Below are 20,645 nucleotides of genomic sequence, written 5' to 3'. Positions count from 1 at the left end.
CCGTCCAGGTCCTCACCCCCGTGCTCAGAGTTCCACTCCTCCCTCCATGAGTCCCACCCCCAGGGATGTCCTGGTTTGGGCCCACATGCTCAGGGACTGTGCTGAGAAACTACTAGACCCAAAGCCGGAGAGCTACAGGTAAAGCTGGTGAGCACTGGCACGTCTGACCTCCTCCTCAGGACCCAGCTTTGGGCACATGCTGATGACGGTTCTCCAATCTCCTCCCAAGTTGGAGGTCTGCCATCCACACGCCATGTTTGCAGCTTCTGCTTAACTTCTCAGTGTTTGTGGCGGGACGGCCTTGGGAGCTGATAGTACCGTACGGCATGCACTCCTTTCTTGGTTTCTCTTATTCAATGTGATTCTGAGTCTTCGTGTTGCTTTGTGTCCAACGCCTTATTCCTTTGCACTGCTGAGTAGTGCTCTGTTGTGGGTCATGATACACTCGTTTCCCACCTGTGTGGTTTTCTCTAGCTGCTTCTGCCCAACACAGGTGTCCAATCGTCCTCAACCGTCCTCCCACCTTTCCCACCCTCAAAGCGTAAAGCGAAATGCAAGTGCCGCCGACTCAGCCCCTCGCTGACTTTAGGGCCAGGTGGGGAGATTGCTCCCAACCCTCTGCTCTCATGTCACTTTTGGTCAAGAAAAGAAACAGACACTAGCTCTGTACTAGGGAGGCCTGGTGGCACAGCTGTCAAACCACTGGGCTTTAATTACAGGTCAGCAGTTCAAATCCATCAGCTGCTCCGGGGGAGAAACAGGAGGCAGTCTGCTCCCATAAAGATTCAGAGCCCTGCTTTGGGGGCAGTTCCATCTGTCCTGTAGGGTTGCTATGAATCAGAATCAACCTGAGGGCAGCAAGTTTGAGGGTTTTTTTTGGTTTGTCTCTGGACTGTATCAAATCCAAACTTTTCCTACCTAGCTGTGAAGTGCACCCCCTTCATTCATTTAATCCCACTGCACCTCGACACTGTCCAGACCCTAGCCCAAGGCCTGGCACAAGGAACAAACGAGGGACGTGTACATTTGAAAAGCACCTGTATTGCTGCGTATTAAACATGGGAAGAAAGCATTGTATGCCCCTGGGCTAGGCCTCTGTGAGGGCACAGGAGGTGTGCTTTCTTTTGATGCCCAATATCCAGTAATAACCGCGGTCCTCACATCTAACTTCACGTGACACTGCCGTGTGAAAAGCCTTTCTTACCAGACACACTTGGCAGAAAAACACTTTGGAAAAAACACTGTTTAAAGCAACCTGAATCTGTAAAGAGAAGAGCCTTAAAATAAGAACCCTCTTCCTTCCACCTCACTTTCACGGAGGGTTGGGCTACTTAAATACTTTAGAACTCACTTTCACCTGCTGAACCATTTCCTTCCTGAAAACATGGAGGAACTCTGGGTTTCTGGCTTTGCCGTCAGGTATCCAAATCCATTTTCACTTAATTTACAAAATTTGTTTCAATGTAACAGTAAAAAGTAGTTCGGGTCAACAAAAACATCTAAGGTCAAGATCTTCAGTGGCCATGAAAATAACTTTGTTCATTTACGTTTTATTGAAGAACTGTGCCCACTTTCCCGTGCCCTAAGATGAAGCGGGGCGAAGGCAAGTGGAATTCTTCTGGCTGCTGGCCGTGGGCCGACGACCCTTGCTCAGTGGAGCACAGAACTTTAAAGGGACAGGTCCATGCATGTGTGCCACAAGCTACATAAGGACGAAGCCGGCTCTGGGCATCGGCTCATCAGTAGGAGCGGATGGCAGGGGGGACTGTGGCACAGTCACTTTCGTTTAAGGTTTTGTCAATCACAGGTCTGTATTCCAGAGTGACCTTGAAAAGAAAGCCAGTCATCCGTTAGAGCCAGAAACGTACAAGCACCACCTCCCCAACCACTTCGAGAGCATTCACTAAGGACGTGGGCTCACACATGTGTACCAGGAACCCAGCAAAGAGAGGCTGTGGCTGCTGTTCAGGAGCAGAAATTTGGAAATGATGTAAACGTGCAGCCACAGGGCCCGGCTGCGCCAATCACAGGGATCCGTGCGGAGGAGTCACTGGAGTGACTGGAGTCCGAAGTCACTCAGGACAGATCGCAATCCTTTAGAAAAATGCTCCCAGGAGGACAGCTAGAGGAACGCTTCCACCGAGTCATGCTTAACTGTGTTTAAAACGTGTTCGCTACCAGTTCTTGACTTGCAAATTGGTATCTGTGCATACATCCACACTCACACAACAAAAGCTACGTATGTACACACACAACCTGCCACGAATACTTGAGACACTAACCACGCTGACCACTGCCCGGCAGGCGCACAGGTGAATTTCTTCCCTATTCCTCCTGCACCTTCTAAAATAATCATGTATTTTTAAAACAGACATAAACCACCTCAAACATGATGATGCCCGGCCTGTGTTATGGTGAAAACTCCTGACAGCCTGAAGCCAGCAACACACCAGGCACACAAGTTCTAGGTGACGGTGACAGGCCCTACGCCACTTCCACAGACCCAAACAGGACTGTCCTTACACGCTATGACAAGCCCAGGGCAAGCACTTGCTATCTTGCTGCCTGGCACAAAGCCAACAGGGTGACTTGTCCCATAGTCAGGAGTGGCTATTCTGTGTTCTGTGACACCTCTGCCCTCCTCTGCTGCCCAGGTGCTCAGGGCTCCCTGGGGCTGCCCCCAGGGGTTGGTGCCAACACAAGACGAAGGCTGGGGGCTCAGGGTCTCTTCCCGCCCCCTCTGCTCTGGCCACTGTGTTCCTCCTGGTCTCACTGAGTACACAATCACTGTTCACTCTCCTGCCCTACAGGCCAGGAGCAGTACCAGAGGCCTCCTGCAGGCCAGCCCTTCTGATGGTGGCTGGGAGCCTGGCTGACTCGTGTCTCTGTTGGGTCTGCCCCAAGCACATTCTGGTGCTGCGTCCCCCAGCTCATGACCTGCACATGTGACACCGGACAGGCAGACAGAGGGCAGAGAGCTGACACATACCTCCCCACAGAGCCCGCACCCAGCAGAGCCCGCACCCCGCAGAGCCCGCGCCCCACAGAGCCCACGCCCCACAGAGTGCACTCGTACCTTCCCGGTCTTAACATCGACGTAAGAGAGGGTGTGCTTTCTCCAGTGCTCCGTGAATGGTTTCCGCTGCTGCCCCTGAATGGGCTTAGAGTAATCATACTCGTCAATCCGCACCTGAGGCCAGAGACAGCCTGTGAGCTCAGCAAGGGCCGGTGACAAGCCTCTCCAGGTCCCCACCTCATGATGCAGCAACACCCTTGTCCTCTGTAGCCGTCGACAGATGGACCACAGACCTCACGAGTCCTCGCTCTCTGCCAGGCCCCACGTGGGCACAGAGCACTTGTTCCACCCTCGCTAAGCCCTGGGAGTTTGGCACTACCACCATCTCTAGTCCTGACAGCGGGAGCCCACTGCTCATGATAGTGTCAGGGGAGAAACACCAGGGTCCACGGCAGAGGGACGGGCGGTGTCAGGTGGGGACGTGTGGTGCCTGCAGGAGTGAGATGGGTGGTGCCAGGTGGGGACGTGTGGTGCCTGCAGGGGTGAGGGAGGAAGGGGTGGTGTCAGGTGGGGATGTGTAATGCCTGCAGGGGTGAGAGACAGGTGGTGTCAGATGGGGACGTGTGGTGCCTGCAGGAGTGAGATGGGTGGTGCCAGGTGGGGACGTGTGGTGCCTGCAGGGGTGAGGGTGGAAGGGGTGGTGTCAAGTGGGATGTGCGGTGCCTGCAGGGGTGAGACGGGCAGTGGGAAATGGGGACACGTGGTGCCTGCTGGGGTAAGGGAGGAATGGGTGGGGTCAAGTGGAGACGTGTGATGCCAGCAGGGGTGAGGGATGGGTGGTGTCAGGTGGGGATGTGTTGGTACGTGTCGGGGGCAGTGCCAGGTGGTGGACACGCTGTGTGTGGGGGCCCTGTGCACGCGCACCTTGTAGTCCTCCCTGGCGTGGGCGCCACGTGACTCCTTGCGGGCCTCGGCGCCGTAAATGGTCTGCAGCGCGCACAGCAGCAGGTTCTGCAGCTCCAGTGTCTCCACCAGGTCGGTGTTCCAGACCATTCCTGGGCACACACACAAGGCCTCCTGAGGGGCTGACAGGCGGGCGGAGGGGTGGACGACCTGGCTGTCCCTGGGGGCTCACTGGAACTCGCCAGAATGCACCAGAACGTGCAGCTCTCGGAGCAGTACGCACAGTCCACTCAAATAGTAAGCAAACATTCACTGCTGCTAAAGGCGGCAGACAGTGCCCCCAAGACCAGCCCCACCCGCCCCGTGGACCTGCACTCCTGGGCCCGGGCTCACCCCTGTCGAAGGTCTTGAGGTGCTGCAGGTCCCTGTAGAGCTGGCTGATCTTCTCGCAGCCCTCCTGGAGCACGCTGCCCACCCGGAACACCGCCGCGTGACTCTGCATCGACTACAACACAGAGCAAAGCGCACGAAGGTCAGGAGGGAGCCCGAGAGCCACTGACCCGACCCAACACTGGCTGTTTCTACCACACTCACAGAGATGCAATGGGAGGACCAGGAAAAGTGGGCGCTGGGACCACACATGGAACCAGAAAGGGACGCTACAATAGAAGCATTGTGAACGCGTTTCCCTGCAGGTGCTCTGTGGGACGCGGCTGGGACAGGCAGCTAACCATTCCTCCTGAGCAGGGAGTGGGCCGGGCCAGCTGGGGCAGAAAGGAGGGGCTGCCCTTGGCAGCCACAGGACATAACCTGCCCACTCAGCCCATCAGCTGGGGGGAGTTCCCATGGTCTGGTGGTCAACGAAGCACCGGGAACGTGGTAGACTCTGAGATGGAGGGTTGGGAAGCAGACGGAGGCTACGGGGCTGGACCCTCACTGCCACAATCTTGGCCCATTTTCTCATGAGTCACTCTCTGGTTGTTTGGTTTCTTTTGACAGCTCCTTGTACATTAAGGAACTCAGCCCTTTGTTCCTCCTGCTGCAGCTCCCTTCATTACCATTAGCTTTGGACTTTGGACGGTGTTACTGCAACGGTCCATTCACACACAGCCAAACGTGCCAGCATCTTCCCCACCTTCTGGATCAGCAGGGTGCTTCCACAGACTCCCCCGACCCACTACAGAAAAGGGCTCTTGTCCTCAGGTTTAAGGGCCCAATTTCCACACCTCATTTTTCAATCCTTTCGACATGTGCCTTAGCGTAAGTAACAAGGGATGACACCCTTCGATTTTTCCAAATTCCCTAGAAATCACAGCCTATTTCATGTGACACAGGAAGGTTCCCGGGCTAAAACACCCAGTGCACTATTTGCAGGATTACTGATGAAGAGGGTGACGGAAACCAAGAGAGCCCAAGCTCTTGCTGGTTAGGGAACATGTGACTGAGGGGCAGATCTCACACCATCTGCTATCACAGGACAGGCCACCAGCCTATGAGCTCGAGTGACTTGGACCCATCAGACCCAGGCCCCAGCCTACGAGCTCCTGGGTGGCTTGGACCTACTGGACCTGGGCCCCAGCTTGCTCCCTATGAGTGCCAGGACCTCAGCAGACAACTCACTGCCCCAGCCCACCAGCCTGCCCCTCATGGAGCTGCCAGGAGAGCCACTGGGAGGTCCTTCCCGTGGGAGGCCACAGAGCGCACACAGGAACCCAGACGTATAATGACAAGGCTTACCTCCCAGTAAAAATGCCAAAAGAGACAAGAGCTTGCAAACCCCCACCTCCTGGGGGCTGCACACAGCACCCCGCAACAAGTCATTCATGGCCCACGCCTACTTCTTCTACATCAGTTACAGCTCTGCTCCTGACAGTGGCACGTACTGTCCATGGGAAAGCAGCAGCCCAATAGACCCCAGAGGAGGAAAACGCAGGTGGGTGCTCTGTGTCCCACAGGTCATGAAAGGGTTAAAGACACTTCTAGAGCTGCTGGGCGCTGGTGTGACAATGACATGTGATTAAGTTCTAGGCAATGAGCTGGGAGCACAAGAGCCCCAGGGCCCAGGAAGCCGCTTAGAGGAAGCCGGGCCAGCGGGGGACAAGGCTTCCTTCAACTCTCCCATTCCCACCCCCAGGCCTGTGACCTAATGTCCATAGTGGCTGGAGAGCCAGACACCGCCTGGGGCTGGATGTGGCTGCGGATGGGACTGCACACAGGGACAAGGAACGCAGAGAGAAGGCGCCCGTATCCCCAAAGGAGCAGCCACACACAGGAGTGCAGAGAGAAGGCTCCCGTGTCCCCGAGGCTGCCCAGCCGCCACTGCAGCCCTTCATGTGGGTGAGAAACACAGCTGGGCCTATTTAAGTTGTCTCTCTTACACGCAGCTTAACGGACTCCTTACCCATACAGCAAGGACACATCCATGGACTTCCTCAGCCCCAGGACAGGCGGACTCCCACGGCATCCTCACCGGAAGTTGGGCCTTACCTTCTGCATGTTGAGTCGCAGCTCCGACGTCCTGATGCTTCCGTTTGCAAATCTCAGCTTGTCCAGATTTGCGACAGACTCTTCCCCAGCATTTGCTGTAATCGCGGGAACTTTATCTCCTAGTTAAGAAACAGGCAGAACTTAACCTTCGGGAAGGAAACCTCCAGGGAGAACAGGTGGATCTGGATGGCCAAGGCACGGCATGCCACACAGGGAATCTGGGAACAGCGGCCAGCCCATGACCAAGGGACATCTGTTACCAAAAGAGTGGAGAGAAGACAAGCAGGGATGCAAGCAGACACCAGCCCACGCTAAGGGTCAATGTGCACAGCGACCTGCGCCTGGAGCCCGTGCAGGGAAACGACACCCTGGACAGTGGCTCGCCAGCTTTCTGCCCAATTTAAACACATCCATTTGCCTCTTGTCAGAGGGAACCTGTGCTTCAGAACATCTGACCTCAGCTGTGCCTGCTGCAGGATGCTGGGCCAAATGGGAAACGTGCACCAAACCTGGTGTCAGGAGACAGCTAACCAAAGGCGGCCCAGGTCCCAGCAAGAAAGAGGGGCGGCCTCAGCACCTCCACTTCCGGAGTTGCTGGTCCATCAGGTGAGGGGTCCCGCTGAGGATGGGCTCTTTTGTTGTGTGACCTTCATCATGATGATGACAGTTACAAATGGGGGCATGTTAGCTTGTCACCTTCAGTTTGGACACATCGTAACACTGGGCCATGTTTAATCGGAGGGCTAATCAAGACTGCGCGTCTCTGAACCATCCCTCTCTCCAATTCAACAGTCAGACGAAGACCCTCGGCTCCGTAACAGCGCCAGAGGTGGCGTTCCCACCAGTGAACAGAGCTCCTCTACAGGCCCTGTTGCCTTGGGGCATCAGAAAAACAGTTTGAGAGATTTTCCCCCAAGCCCTATATTTTCACCCCAGAAGATGTTACTTTCGTCCAGGTGAATGACATTTCGTGGTGGTGGTGGTGGTGGTGTTAGGTGCTATCGAGTGGGCTCCGACTCACAGCAAATCCACATACAACCGAACAAAACACTGCCAGGTCCTGCACTAGCCTCACAATCCTCGCTGTGCTTGAGCCCATCACAGCAGCCACTGTGTCAATCCACTCATTGAGGGTCTTCCCCTCTTTCACTGACCCTCCATTTTACCAAGCATATCCTTCTCCGGGGAACGGTCCCCTCTGACAACATGACCAAAGGAGGTGAGATGGAGTTGGGCCATTCTTGCTCCCAAGGAGCATTGTGGCTGCCCTTCCTCCAGGACAGATCTGTTAGTTCTTTTAGCAGTCCATGGTACTTTCAGCATTCTCTGCCAACACCACAACTCAAAAGCATCAACTCTTCTTCGGTCTTCCTTATTCATTGTCCAGCTCTCACATGCGTATGAGGCAATTGAAAATACCATGGCTTAGGTTAGGCGCACCTTAGTCTTCAAAGTTGTATCTTTGCTTTTCAACACTTTAAAGAGGTCTCTTGCAGCACATCTGCCCAGTCCAATACAACATCTGATTTCCCGACTGCTGCTTCCATGAGTGTTGATCGTGGATCCACATAAAATAAAATCCCTGACAACATCAATCTTTTCTCTATTTATCATGTTGCTTACTGGTCCAGCTGTGAGGATTTCTGTTTTCTTTATGTTGAGGTACAATCCACACTGAAGGCTGCAGTCTTTGATCTTCATCAGTAAGTGCTTCAAGTCATCTTCACTTTCAGCAAGCAAGGCTGTGTCATCTGGATATCATAAGTTGTTAATGAGTCTACCTCCAATCCTGATGCCACATTCTTCTTCATATAGTCCAGCTTCTTGGATTATTTGCTCAGAATACAGATTGAATAACTGTGGTGAAAGGATACAACCCTGAAACACACCCTTCCTGATTTTAAACCATGCAGTACCCCCTTGTTTTGTCTGAAGGACAGCCACTTGGTCTATGTATAGATTCCTCAAGAGCACAATTAAGTGTTCTGGAATTCCCACTCTTTGCAATGTTATCTATAATTTGTTATGATCCAGGGTTAAATGCCTTTACATAATCAATGCAACACAGGTAAACATCATTCTGTTATTCTTTGCTTTCTGCCAAGATCCATCTGACATCAGCACTGATATCCCTCATTCCATGTCCACTTCTGAATTCAGCTTGAATTTCTGGCAGTTCCCAGTCAACATACTTCTGCAACAGTTTCTTAATTATCTTCAGCAAAATATTACTTGTGTATGATATCAATGATATTGTCCAATAATTTCCACATTCTGTTGGATCACCTTTCTTTGAAATGGGTACAAATATCAGTCTCTTCCAGTTGGTTGGCCAGGTAGCTGTCTTCCAAATTTCTTGGCATAAACGAGTAAACGCCTCCAGCACAGCATCTGTTTGTTGAATCAAAGGATATTCCATTAATTCCTGGAACCTTGTTTTTCACCAATTCCTTCAGTGCAGCTTCGACGTCTTCCTTCAATTCTACTGGTTCTTGATCACATGCCACCTCCTGAAATATGCTGCTCTCCATTTAAGAGCAAGTTTCTGAGTCTCTTCTGACATCCATTTTGGCCTTTTCTTCAACTTTCCTTTTTTTAAAATGGCCTTTTGCTTTTTTTCATGTATGATGCTCTTGATGTCATCACACAACTCATCTGGTCTTCAGTTACTGGCAATCAATGTGCTAAATCTACTCTTCAGATACTCTCTAAATCCAGCTAGGATGTAAAGGTTATATTTTGGTTGTTGTGGACTTGTTTTTATTTTCTTCAGCTTCCACTTGAACTTGCCTAAGAGTAACTGATGGTCTCTTCCACAGTCAGCTCCTGGCCTTGTTCTGACTGATGATATTGAGCTTCTCCATTGTCTCTTTCAACAGACACAGTCAGTTCCATCTGGCAAGGTCCACATGTAGAGTGACCGTTTACGTTGTTAAAGAAAGATATTAGCAATGAGTAAGTCGTTGGTCTTGCAAAATTCTACCATGCCATCTCTGGGATCATTTCTATCACCAAGGCCATATTTTCCAGCTGCCAGTGATTCTTCTTTGTTTCCAACTTTTGCATCCCAATCACCAGTGATTATCAATCCATCACGATTTCATGTCTGGTCAATTTCAGACAGCAGACGTTGGTAAAAATCTTCAATTTCTTTATTTTTGGCTCTGGTGGCACAGTGCTTAAGACATTTGACTGTTAACTAGAAGGCTGGAGGTTCAAACCCACCAGCTACTCCTTGGAAGGAAGATGGGGCAATCTACTTCTGTAGTGATACCACCTTGGAAACTCAAGGAGGGGTCACTATGAGTCGGATCCAACTCAACAGCAGTGAGTTTGGTTTTGTGGTTTGGTTTAGAAACAGCATGCCCTAACTCTAAGATGGTGGCGCCCCACTCAAAGATGGCAGCGCCCCACTTAAAGATGGTGGCCAATCACACCATTTTGAATGTGTTGCTCTCCACAGCCCTGTCTATAATCCAATCTGACACATCAGCCTCCTGAAAGGGCTCACTATGCCACTTCCACATCTCCCATCTCAGAGCTTCGACCTGTCATTTCTCTCATCTGGTTATTGTGAAGAATCACCGACCCTGGAGACTTCCCGAGTTCCTCCTGTTTTGCTTCATCAGCCAGGATAAATCTAGTTCAGAAGCAAAACTCATCCCAACCCATCACCATTGAGTCAATTCTGACTCCCAGTACCTTAACAGGACAGAGTAACTGCCCCAAAGGTCTCCAAGGTTGTAAATCTTTACAGAAGCAGACTATCACATCTTTATGCTGCTGAGTGCCTGGGTTTGAACTGCTGACTTTTTGGTCAACAGCTGAGTGCTTAACCACTATGCCACCAGGACTCCTTGATTTGGTTTGAAGCTCTACTTAAAGGGCCCGTAGGAGCTGTCCACAATTGGATGTTCGTAATCTGAGGACTGATCAGGCAGGCAAGACGTAGTAACAATAATAAAAACCCAGTTGTCGCTGAGTGGCTTCTGGCTCACGGCACCCCACGTGTGTCACAGAACTGTGCTCGCCAGGCTTTACAATGGCTGTGGCCTCTCAGAAGTAGATCACCAGTATTCTGAAGAGTCTCTGGGTGGACTAGAACCTACAACATTTAGATTAGAAGGGGACCATGGAACTATTTGTGCTGCTCAGGGGAACGAAGATGCATAACCTTCCCCTCAAAGTGACAATTTCTCAGCAGCAACTTTTCCAATGAAACGATGAACGTAAAGGAAACTCCTGAAGACGACAACTTTCCTTCGTGAGCATCCCCACCTCCCGACCACGGCTGGGCTTCCCTCGACCATGGCATCACCTCTGGGTCTCTCTGCTCCCTCACTTCTAGAAAACACCCAAAGCGGGGCTACGGCTGTGTGCCTTTAAGCAAACTCCCTTCATCAATCAACAGCTTCTTGCTAAACCCGAGCAGCCGGCCGTGTGAAGACAGCACATACCGGGCTTGCAGGTCTCCGCGATACTCAAGGCGCAGGCCCGGCCGAAGACGACCAGGTCCAGGAGTGAGTTTGCTCCGAGGCGGTTGGCGCCGTGCACGGAGGCGCAGGCAGCCTCCCCACAGGCGTACAGGCCGGGCACGACCTGGTCCTGGCCGTTCACGTGCTTCAGAACCTGTGCCAGAGCAGTTAAGGCGAGATGTCACCGTGCATGTCTCTTACAGGCCATCTTTACAGGCGGACTTCTTAGGGGTGTCTACGCCTTGGTGGGTCCTCCTGGGGACCCGCTGAGCTCCCAGCCCCACACCTTCCCTCCGCCTTGCTGGTCGGACCCTCCCAGGGACCCGCTGAACCCTCAGCCCTACATCCTCCCTCTGCCCTGCTGACTGGTCCTCCTGGGGACCTGCTCAACCATCAGCCCCACATTCTCCCTCCGCCCTGCTAATCATTCCTTCTGGGGACCTTCTGAACCGTTAGCCCTCCACCCTCCCTCCACCCTGCTGGTCAGTCCTCCCAGGGACCTGCTGAACTGTCAGCCTCACACCCTCCCTCTGTCCTGCTGGTTGGTCCTGTCACAGATCTGCTGAGCTTCCAGCCCTATGCCCTCCCTCTGCCCCCCTGGTTGGCTCTCCCGGGGACCCGCTAAACCCTCAGCCCCATGCCCTCCCTCTGCCCCCTGGTTGGCCCTACCAGGGACCCGCTGAACCCTCAGCCCCGTGCCCTCCCTCCGCCCCCTGGCTGGTCCTACCAGGGACCTGCTGAACCCTCAGCCCCATACCCTCTCTCCGCCCCCTGGCTGGTCCTCCCGGAGACCTGCTGAACCCTCAGCCTCACTCTCCCTCCACCCTGCTGGTCACCCTTCTGAACATTCCCTCACTCTGCCTGAACAGGGCCCAAATGCTGGCACCTGTGACCTCAATCCCACGTTGTCACCCCAGGGCTGGCTGGCTGGACCCATTTACTCTGTGCTAAGGCAGACTGGAAGAGCTCTGGTAGTGTAGTAGGAGCTCTGGTAGCGTAGTGCCTAAGGCATATGACTGCTAACCAGGAGGCTGACTGTTCAAACCCACCAGCCACTCCTCGGAAGGAAGGTTGGACAATCTCCTTCCGTAGTGATACTGCCTTGGAAACCCAAAGAGGGGTCACTATGAGTCAGATTCAACTCGACGGTAGTGAGTTTTTTTGAGTAAGGTACACTGGCAGGACATCAGGATGCTAAACTCGATGTCAGCAGACTGAGTCGAATTCACTCATCAGTCTATCAGTCTACCCATCCCTACCTATCTCACAGCAACCATGATGGACTAAAGCAAACTGACAGGCTCTCTGGGGACCGTCAACTGCACCAAAGGCAGGAATTGTAAACATCACTCTGTTTACAAGGTCACACGAGAACAAGATGAGATTACAGGAAGGTGATCATATCTGGAGAAACTGCCAAGGACGGCGGCTCTGAGCACCTACTCCCCGGGGCTAACCGCCTTAGCACCAGCTGCTCTCAGAGAGCAGAGGAACAGGAGGGCAGCTACGGCCTCTCCTCCGGCAGCCGGCAGTGCCCTCGGACAAGCACAGCCTCCACAACACGGCTCCGAGTCGCCTGGCCCGGTGTGCACCCGCCCCAATGGCACCTGGCCCCGGTAGTTGGTGGGGATGCCGCCCATGTTGTAGTGCACTGTGGGGAGCACGGGGATGGGCTCCTTGGTGACGTCCACACCCGCGAAGATCATGGCTGTCTCCGAGATGCCCGGCAGACGCATGGCCAGCTGCTCGGGGGGCAGGTGGTGCAGCTGCAGGTAGACGTGGTCCTTCTCAGGGCCACAGCCTCTGGAGGCAGGAAGAGACGTGACAAGTGAGGCAAAGGCGACTAAGAGCTACAGTTCATTACGGCCGAGTCGAGACACAGAGCCACTGCATCACATGCCTTTCCTTCATTTGTAGCGAAGCATGATCTGTAATCTCAGGGAGTCGTGTCTCAGAACGTTAGCAGTTTTATAAGGAGCCAATCCAGCACACAGTGCCTGCTGGAGGTCAGCTGGTGCATGGTTAACTGTTCTAGACACATACTTTGCCATGTGTGTTGATGGACTCCGACGCACAGTGTGGTCCACAGCCCTTTCTTAAAGGACTAAGAGCAAAACACAATGGCAGCTGCCACAATTATGCTACAGAAGGAGTAGCCGTCCACTGCCACACACGGACACGAAACCCAGTGCAGTAGCTACCACGTACACGCCACCCTTCCCATAGCTGCCCAAGTAAAACTAACACATCCCTCTAGATACTGCAGGCCCGGTTCCAGAGCACCACAATGAAGTGAGTCACACGAGGTTTTCAGTTTCCCAAAGCATGTAAAAGTCATGCTCATGTGCTAGTTAGTATTAAGCATGCAGTAACATGACAAACTCTGAAATATCGCAACAATTATCAAAATGTGACAGAGATACACAAAGTGAGCACATGCTGTTAGAAAAACGGGACTGGCCTACTTGCCTGATGCAGGGGCACCACAAACCTTCCATTTATAAAAACATAAAACCTGCAAAGCGCACTAAAAGGCAGTCTGCTGGAACAGCGCCATTCAGACAAGGTCCTTCTCCAGACGGGGGAGACAGCATTCCGTTCCCACCCCTGTCTAGGAAGAATCATTCACCCGGCATGCTTTCTAAGCCTCTACTGCGTGCCAGGGATCACGCTCCAAAAAAACTAAACTCTCTGCCCTCGAGTCAGTTCTGCCTCATAGCAACCCCTTGTTGGGTTTCCGAGGCAGTATCTCTATGGAAGTAGGTTGCCCCATCTTCCTTCCAGGAGCAGCTGGTGGGCTTGAACTGCCAGCTTTCTGGTTAGCAGTCAGATGCCTTAGCACTCTGCCACCAGAGCTCCCAGGGATCATTCTAGTGTGAGAAAGAGAGTCATGGACATGCAGACAAGGACCCTGCCTTGCTGGGCCTCACACCAGCTTTGGGAGCAGCACGTTTTCTGATAAAAGCACTAGAAATCCTCTGACACCAATGCCCCTGAGAACCACCTGACTCCTGTCCATCTTTTCTAGTAAAAGGCAGACCCTTTACAGGCCACTCCACAGGTATCTGATGATCTGCAAACAAGGAGCGTTCTGACAAGAGTGGGGGAGCCCCTGGGATCTGAGGGTGGCGCTCGTCACATGAACATACAGCGTCTTTCTCAAGACGTTTTCAGGTACCTATCTGACACTATATGCAAGGACAGTGTCAAAAGCCTCCGAAGGACAGAAAAACCGACACACCTCACAGGCCACCAAACACCCAGGGGTGTTAAAAACCCCCATACACCATGTGGGGCTCAGGTTATAGCAAGCACCCTCCCCTCCCCTGTGCTGACCTCTATCACACACGCTGTGCCCACAGATCTCAGGGGCTCCCTCACTCTGGTCAGATACCCTCACTGACTCTATCACACACGCTGTGCCCACAGATCCCAGGGGATCCCTCACTCTGGTCAGATATCCTCACTGACTCTATCACACACGCTGCGCCCACAGATCCCAGGGGTGCCCCCACTCTGGTCAGATCCCCCACTGACTCTTATCACACACACACCACACCCACAGATCCCCGGGGCTCCCCACTCTAGTCAGATCCCCGCTGACTCTATCACACACACGCTGTGCCCACAGATCCCAGGGGCTCCCCCACTCTGGTCAGATCCCCTCTGACTCTATCACACACACACCACGCTCTCAGATCTCAGGGGCTCCCCCACCCTGGTTAGAATTCAATGACTACGGTCTTCAGAGAACCCTCCCAGATGGGCACTGGTCAGAGGGACTCGTGGAGGCACTGTACACGTGCACGTGCATACATGGGGCAGGGCAGTTATCTACGGCTGTGTGGGAGGCTGTTAGCCGTACATGCGTGTGTGTATGACATCTGTACATGCACTGGTGGGGCACGGTGTGTACCACACGTCTGTGTGTGCACAGGGGGAGGCTATTAACTGTGATTGTATGTCTGTATAATGATATGTGCATGAGCACACGTGGGACAGGGTGTGTACCACACATCTGCGTGTGCATGGGGAGAGGATGTTAACTGCATGTGCGTGTGTGTATAAGGACATGCATGTGCACACCTGGGAGGGTATGTACCACACGTCTGCGTGTGCATGGGGGGAGACTGTGAACTGAGCATGTGTGCGTGTATAAGGACATGCATGTGCACAACTGGGATGGTATGTACCACACGTCTGCATGTGCATGGGGGGAAACTGTGAACTGCACACGTGTGTGTAATTACGTGTGTGTGCACACATGGGACAGGGTGTGTCTGTGTGTGCACAGGGGAAGGCTGTGTGTGTGTGCACATGTATATATGACGTGCACATGCACACGTGGGGCAGGGTGGTTACCACATGTGCCTGTGTGTGCACGAGGAAAGGCACGTGGGTATATGAGTACATAATGACATCTCTGCAGGTAAATTGAACACACCTTCCCTCCCGGATCTCCAGCGTCATGGAGCGTGACACGACATCTCTGGAAGCCAGGTCCTTCGCGACGGGGGCGTACCTCTCCATGAAGCGCTCGCCCTGACTGTTGATGAGGATCCCACCCTCTCCACGGCAGCCCTCCGTGATGAGACAGCCGGCGCCGTAGATGCCTGCAAGATGGCACACGGTTACACCTGATGGCGATGGCGTTCGTCACACGAACACACAGCATCTTTCTCAAGATGTTTTCAGGTACCGAGAAAAGGGCGTGAAGAGGGTGTGACACTCAGAACAAGGAAGCTGGAAAGGGTAAGGACCAGAGGACGTGCCAAGCACAGAAAGCACCGGCCAAGGCACCAGTGAGGACACTGCTGCAGAAAGCGGGGCTCACTGGGGAGAAGGGGCTCAGGGCCACAAACAGGGGCGGAGATCTGCGGATACCCCACTAAAACACGTTCGCTAAATTGCTTAGAACAACGAACTGTATGTCGGGGCTTTTCAACTTTAATTCTTAGACATTTCTTTTGCACCATCAAACTCTGTCACTACTCTGTATGAGAACTGCCAGGTTCAAAAATGCACGAGTAACCAGGCAACAGCAACAAAGGTCCCCCGGGTTAAAACTCACTTTGTCCTCAAGTCTGGCTGCTTCACAGATACTAACTCAGTTAATTCCATAATGAGCCCAGGCTGACCCCTTAAAGGTCACCCTTACCTTCACAGACGAGCCAAAAGGGTCACTGAGCTGGCCAGGACAGAGTTCCAGCCCAGGCCTGGCCAATACGACTCAGAGTCTCAGGACCAGGAGCCAGGCTCTGGGATTTTAACCAGGAAGCCTCCACCAGTGCACAGAGCTGGCTGCCTGGCTCAGGCAAGAACCACCGTGCTTTTCACCACCTCTCACTGCCCTGACCTCTGGGCGTGCTCAGTGGGGTATTCTTCGCGCACTGGAAGGGAGCTGCGAGAAAAGCAGCTTTGAGTAAGTCAGGGGATTCAGGAGTCTCTGTGGGGTTTCCCCGACAGTAATGGTAATTAAAAACAGCAAACCACCCATGGGGATGGGAAGAGGGGCTGAGGCTGAGGCCTGGCTCTTAGGCACCGTGGCCATGCTGGTCCCATGGGGGTCTATGTGGGTCTTGTCTGGGCATAGACTGGGAGAGACAACAAGTGGAACACCAACAAGAGTGAACGCACAGCCGAAGGGCAACATCTGGTGCCGGGGGCGCCTGGAGGGAGCTGAGAGAGCGTCTGCTCCTGGCTGTACTCTGCACGCAGCTGCCTCTCCTGTCTCTGAAGCACCACCCCACCCCACCCCACCCCCTCACGTGCTGACGACCACCTATAGCTCGTCCAAGACCTCCCTCCCTCGCTCCCAAATCCCATAGTCACACCGCCAACTGCCAGCTGGTTTTCCCAGAAAGCCGAGAGGAGCCACTCCAGGGGCTGACCCTCCTCCCTGGAGCCCTTGTGGCAGCTGGGGCTGGCAGCCACACCTAAAGCCAGCTATTCTCTCATGAATGTCCAGCACGTGTACACAGCAGCAGAGAGACGGAGCCTTGTCCCAGAGCACAGCCACGTGGTGCCATGGACACGGGGTGTTTCTCCACAATCGTGGTGAGGGCCACCCTGGGGCTGGGGGGTGGGGGATGACACCAGACAGTGCCCTGAGGCTGGGGGGGCACAGGACACTGCCCTGAAGCTGAGGGAGGCTGGGGGGTGGGAGGCATAGGACAGCACCCTAAGACTTAGGAGGCATAGGACAGCACCTTGAAGCTGGGGGGGCAGGGGGCACAGGACAGCACCCTGAGGCTGGGGGGCCACAAGATGGCACCCTGAAGCTGGGGTGCATAGGACAGCACCGAGGCTGGGGGGCAGGGAGCACAGGATGGCATCCTAAGGCTTGGGGTACATAGGACAGTGCCCTGAGGCTGGGGGGGGTGACACATGACAGTGCCCTGAGGCTGGGGCTGAGCACAAGATGGCACCGTGCATCGTGCTAGGAAGTCAGGAGAGAATCTCTCAAGGAAACAGCATTTCCACTGGACCTGAGGGACGAGAAGGCAGGTGCTGGAATGGCCCCCTCCTACCTGTGGGGTGGAACTGGACAAACTCCAGGTCCTGGCAGGGCAGGCCCGCTCTGGTGACCATGGCGGTCCCGTCGCCGGTGCTGGTGTGGGCGGAAGTGCAGCTGAAGTAGGTGCGTCCATAGCCCCTGGAAGAGACGCAAGCCCGTCACCTCGTCCCCGTGGGCACCCCAGAAGGGCTGGGACAGCACAGAGCAGCCTGGGCAGCCGGCCACATGTGCACTGCTGTCCACACGCGCCCACACGCAGAGTGCGCCTGGGGTGACACTGCACCAGGAGAGTGGGGACGCCCACCGGTCCCTCCAGTCCTGCCTGAGTGTCTCCTGATTAACACACCTAGCTTTTATGATGAAAGTTTAAAAATGGTCAAAATAGCATGTGTCATGCATTGAACTGTGTCCCCCAAAACAGGTGTCCACTTGGCCAGGCCATGGTTCTCAGTGCTGTGCGCCTGTCCTCCATCCTGTGTTGGAAATCCTCACATCTGTGTTTTTATCGAGGCCAGATCAGGGACAGTGACATTAAGGAGGTGGGGTGTAACCCACAGGATTAGCTCGTCTATTGAGGCAACCTCTTCTGAGATCCTCAAAAAATCCAAAACCAAACTCACTGCTGTCGAGCTGGCCCTGACTCAGCAACCTCCATGGGTTTCCGGGGCAGCATCACTACGGAAGTAGATTGCCCAACCTTCCTGCCGAGGAGTGGCTGGTGGGTTTGAACCACCAGATTCTGGTTAGCAGTCACATGCCTTAGGCACTATGCCAGCAGAGCTCCTACCTTCTAAGATACAGGTTAAATAAGTGAGGGGAGATGGAGGGACCTACTCCCACCAAGAGAAGAGCCTGCAGGCAGAGTGCATCCTCTGGACCCAGGGCCCGTTCTGAGAACCTGCTAGACCCGGGGGGACACATGAAGGCTGCCCAGAGGCAGAAGCTGAAGGAGACAAGGACCTTCCACCAGAGCTCACAGGGAAAGGGCTACTCGGGAGCTGGCCCAGTGCGTTTGGACTTGTAGCTGCCTAGACCTGAGAAATCCATCTGCTGCAGACGCCCACGCTTGGTGGCACGTGTCACGGCAGCACCTGGGGTCGAACCCTAGACCTGAGAAATCCATCTGCAGCCGTCCACCCACCAGTGGTATGCGTCTCACCAGCACCCGGGGTCTAACCAGTGTGCATATGACAGTCCCTTATCTTCATCGTTGGAAGAAACAGCAGTAAGAACCAGGCCAGGGTCCACGACCACCAGTGGAGTCACCCAGGAGTGAGCAGGTGGCACCCCAGGCCCGGCTCGTCCTGAGCCCCCAGTTCCAGCCCTGATGGGTGACCACCATTAATGCCCACCGAGGCCACCTGTGCACACCCACTGCTGGGGCAGGTGCTGTGCTGTCCCCCCTGCAGATGAAGGCCTGAAGCCAGGATGGTCACCACGTCCCCAAGGCTGTGGCCACAGCCTGTCCTACAGTCCGTCCTGTAAACCTCACTTCTACTAGAGCAATGAAACTGCTCTAAGTGAGTGTGCGGCAGCAAGGACCAGAGCCTACCCAGTGGCGACCACCGTGTTTTTGGCGCGGATGCGGTGGATGGACCCGTCCTCGATGCACAGAGCAATGACACCACGACACTCCCCGTTCTCCATCAGAAGGTCCAAGGCAAAGTACTCGACAAAATAGCTGGTGTCGTATCTCAGGGACTGGAAGGAAATGCAGGGAGCCACGTTCTAAACTGCACTCAGGACAAGCGTTAAAACAACACCTAAAGTGACATCAATGTTAACCAGCAGATCAGGTACCCAAGAGAACACCAGGCTCAGGACAGAGCCACATCACCCACGTCAACAATGTGCTGATGGTACTGAGGCCAACAGAAAAGGCATTTCCCATTTGGCAGGAGAAACAAAACGGAAAGAATGCAAACATGTCGACACAGGCTCCAGAAAGTGGCACCGCAGGCTGGAGTGCTCCTGCTGACTGTCTCATTCTGAGCCTTACACACCGCACCTGTGGGCTCTTCACTGCTCCTGGACGTGGCTGTATGGAAGGAGGCTAAGCTGCACGAGCACAGAGCCGAGGCCCACGGACCACGGGGGACCAGGGGCCAGCCCACGCTGCACACATGGCCAGTGCACAAGCAGAGGGCAGCCCCCCACTGCAGAGAGTGCAACCTGCACAGGCTGGTGAGACCAGGTCAACGGACAGGTGCATAACAAACTGCCACGCTTCCCAGGCAGGCCGTCCACACACGTGTCAGAACCCCTGGTGCCCCGACACTCGCAAATCCACAATGTGCACGGAGCCAGAGCTCCGGTCCACGTCCACGCCAAGCTGCACTGACCACCCCATGACCGCTGCCCCTCCAGTCCTCACCTAGCTTTCACAGGCCAGTCCCGAAACAAGCCAGTCAGGGGCTGAGAGGCAGAAAAGGGCCTTAACGCGGCTCTCTGCTGTTACAGTCCCAGGACAAGAGACTGTGCGTTCCAAACCTGAGACATGACAGTTATCCATCCAAATTCCCAGAACAGAAAGGAAATGCTCAACTTTGTGCCTGGTGTCCCTGTGTGCCGCCCCCCCGCCCACCCACTCACCCGGCCATACAGGGTGTGCAGCAGCGAGTGGCCGGTCCGGTCGGCCACACAGCAGCAGCGGTGGGCCTGCCCCCCCTTCCCGAACTTGAGGCTCTGCCCGCCAAACGCACGCTGGTAAATCCTTCCATCCTCAGTTCTGCTGAAGGGCATGCCGTAATTTTCCAGCTGTGAGGCACAAGAGAGAAAAGCACTGCTGAGAGCAGCCCAGACACTCCCAGCTCACAGCCGCTGACGACTCACAGAGCTGCCAACCCCAGGCCGCCGCCACGAGACAGCGACGACACTTCAGGAAGCTCCGAAGTTTCTTCCTCAACGACGTGAATATTGAAAGATAGAAAAAGCTCCCCTTGTCACACCAGCTCATTCTTTCTTTCAGCTGGTCACGTCTGCCTTGGTCCTCTGGCTTTGCTGGAACAGCATTCACCCCACCCCAGCTACCTGGTCTCGGTCTGCCCCCCTCACTGGAGCATTCCAGCCTCCATGCCAACCCCCGTCCTTGATCCCCATCCCCACCCCTCACTGGAACATCCTGACCCCCTCCCAGCTCCTTGGTCCCCGTCTCCTACCCCGCTCACTGGAACGTCCTGGCCCTACCCCCCCAGCTCCTTGGTCTCCGCCGCCCCCCATCTCACTTGAATGTCCTGGCCCCACCCCC

At 54.4% G+C, this 20,645-nt stretch overlaps 1 protein-coding gene across 1 annotated transcript in view; it reads right to left on the bottom strand.

Moving 5' to 3' along the window:
* Positions 1-1,739: 1,739 nt before the first annotated feature.
* The window catches only part of SDHA (succinate dehydrogenase complex flavoprotein subunit A), a 21,168-nt gene continuing 2,262 nt past the window's right edge, over positions 1,740-20,645 (bottom strand). Inside the window, exons 4-14 of the mRNA XM_042782956.1 lie at positions 19,991-20,155; positions 18,951-19,099; positions 17,412-17,536; positions 15,326-15,494; positions 12,489-12,684; positions 10,864-11,035; positions 6,407-6,525; positions 4,313-4,424; positions 3,941-4,071; positions 3,077-3,190; positions 1,740-1,826 (exon numbers count right to left, since the gene is read on the bottom strand). Of these exons, the coding sequence (XP_042638890.1) occupies positions 1,740-1,826; positions 3,077-3,190; positions 3,941-4,071; positions 4,313-4,424; positions 6,407-6,525; positions 10,864-11,035; positions 12,489-12,684; positions 15,326-15,494; positions 17,412-17,536; positions 18,951-19,099; positions 19,991-20,155 (1,539 nt within the window). The remainder of the gene's footprint in view (positions 1,827-3,076; positions 3,191-3,940; positions 4,072-4,312; positions 4,425-6,406; positions 6,526-10,863; positions 11,036-12,488; positions 12,685-15,325; positions 15,495-17,411; positions 17,537-18,950; positions 19,100-19,990; positions 20,156-20,645) is intronic.

The sequence above is a fragment of the Orycteropus afer genome, unplaced genomic scaffold (assembly GCF_000298275.1).
Source record: "Orycteropus afer afer isolate SDZICR_OR568_19922 unplaced genomic scaffold, OryAfe1.0 scaffold00541, whole genome shotgun sequence".
NCBI lineage: Eukaryota > Metazoa > Chordata > Mammalia > Tubulidentata > Orycteropodidae > Orycteropus > Orycteropus afer.
Note: the sequence above shows the minus strand (reverse complement) of the source record. Positions and strands in the feature narration are given on the sequence as shown.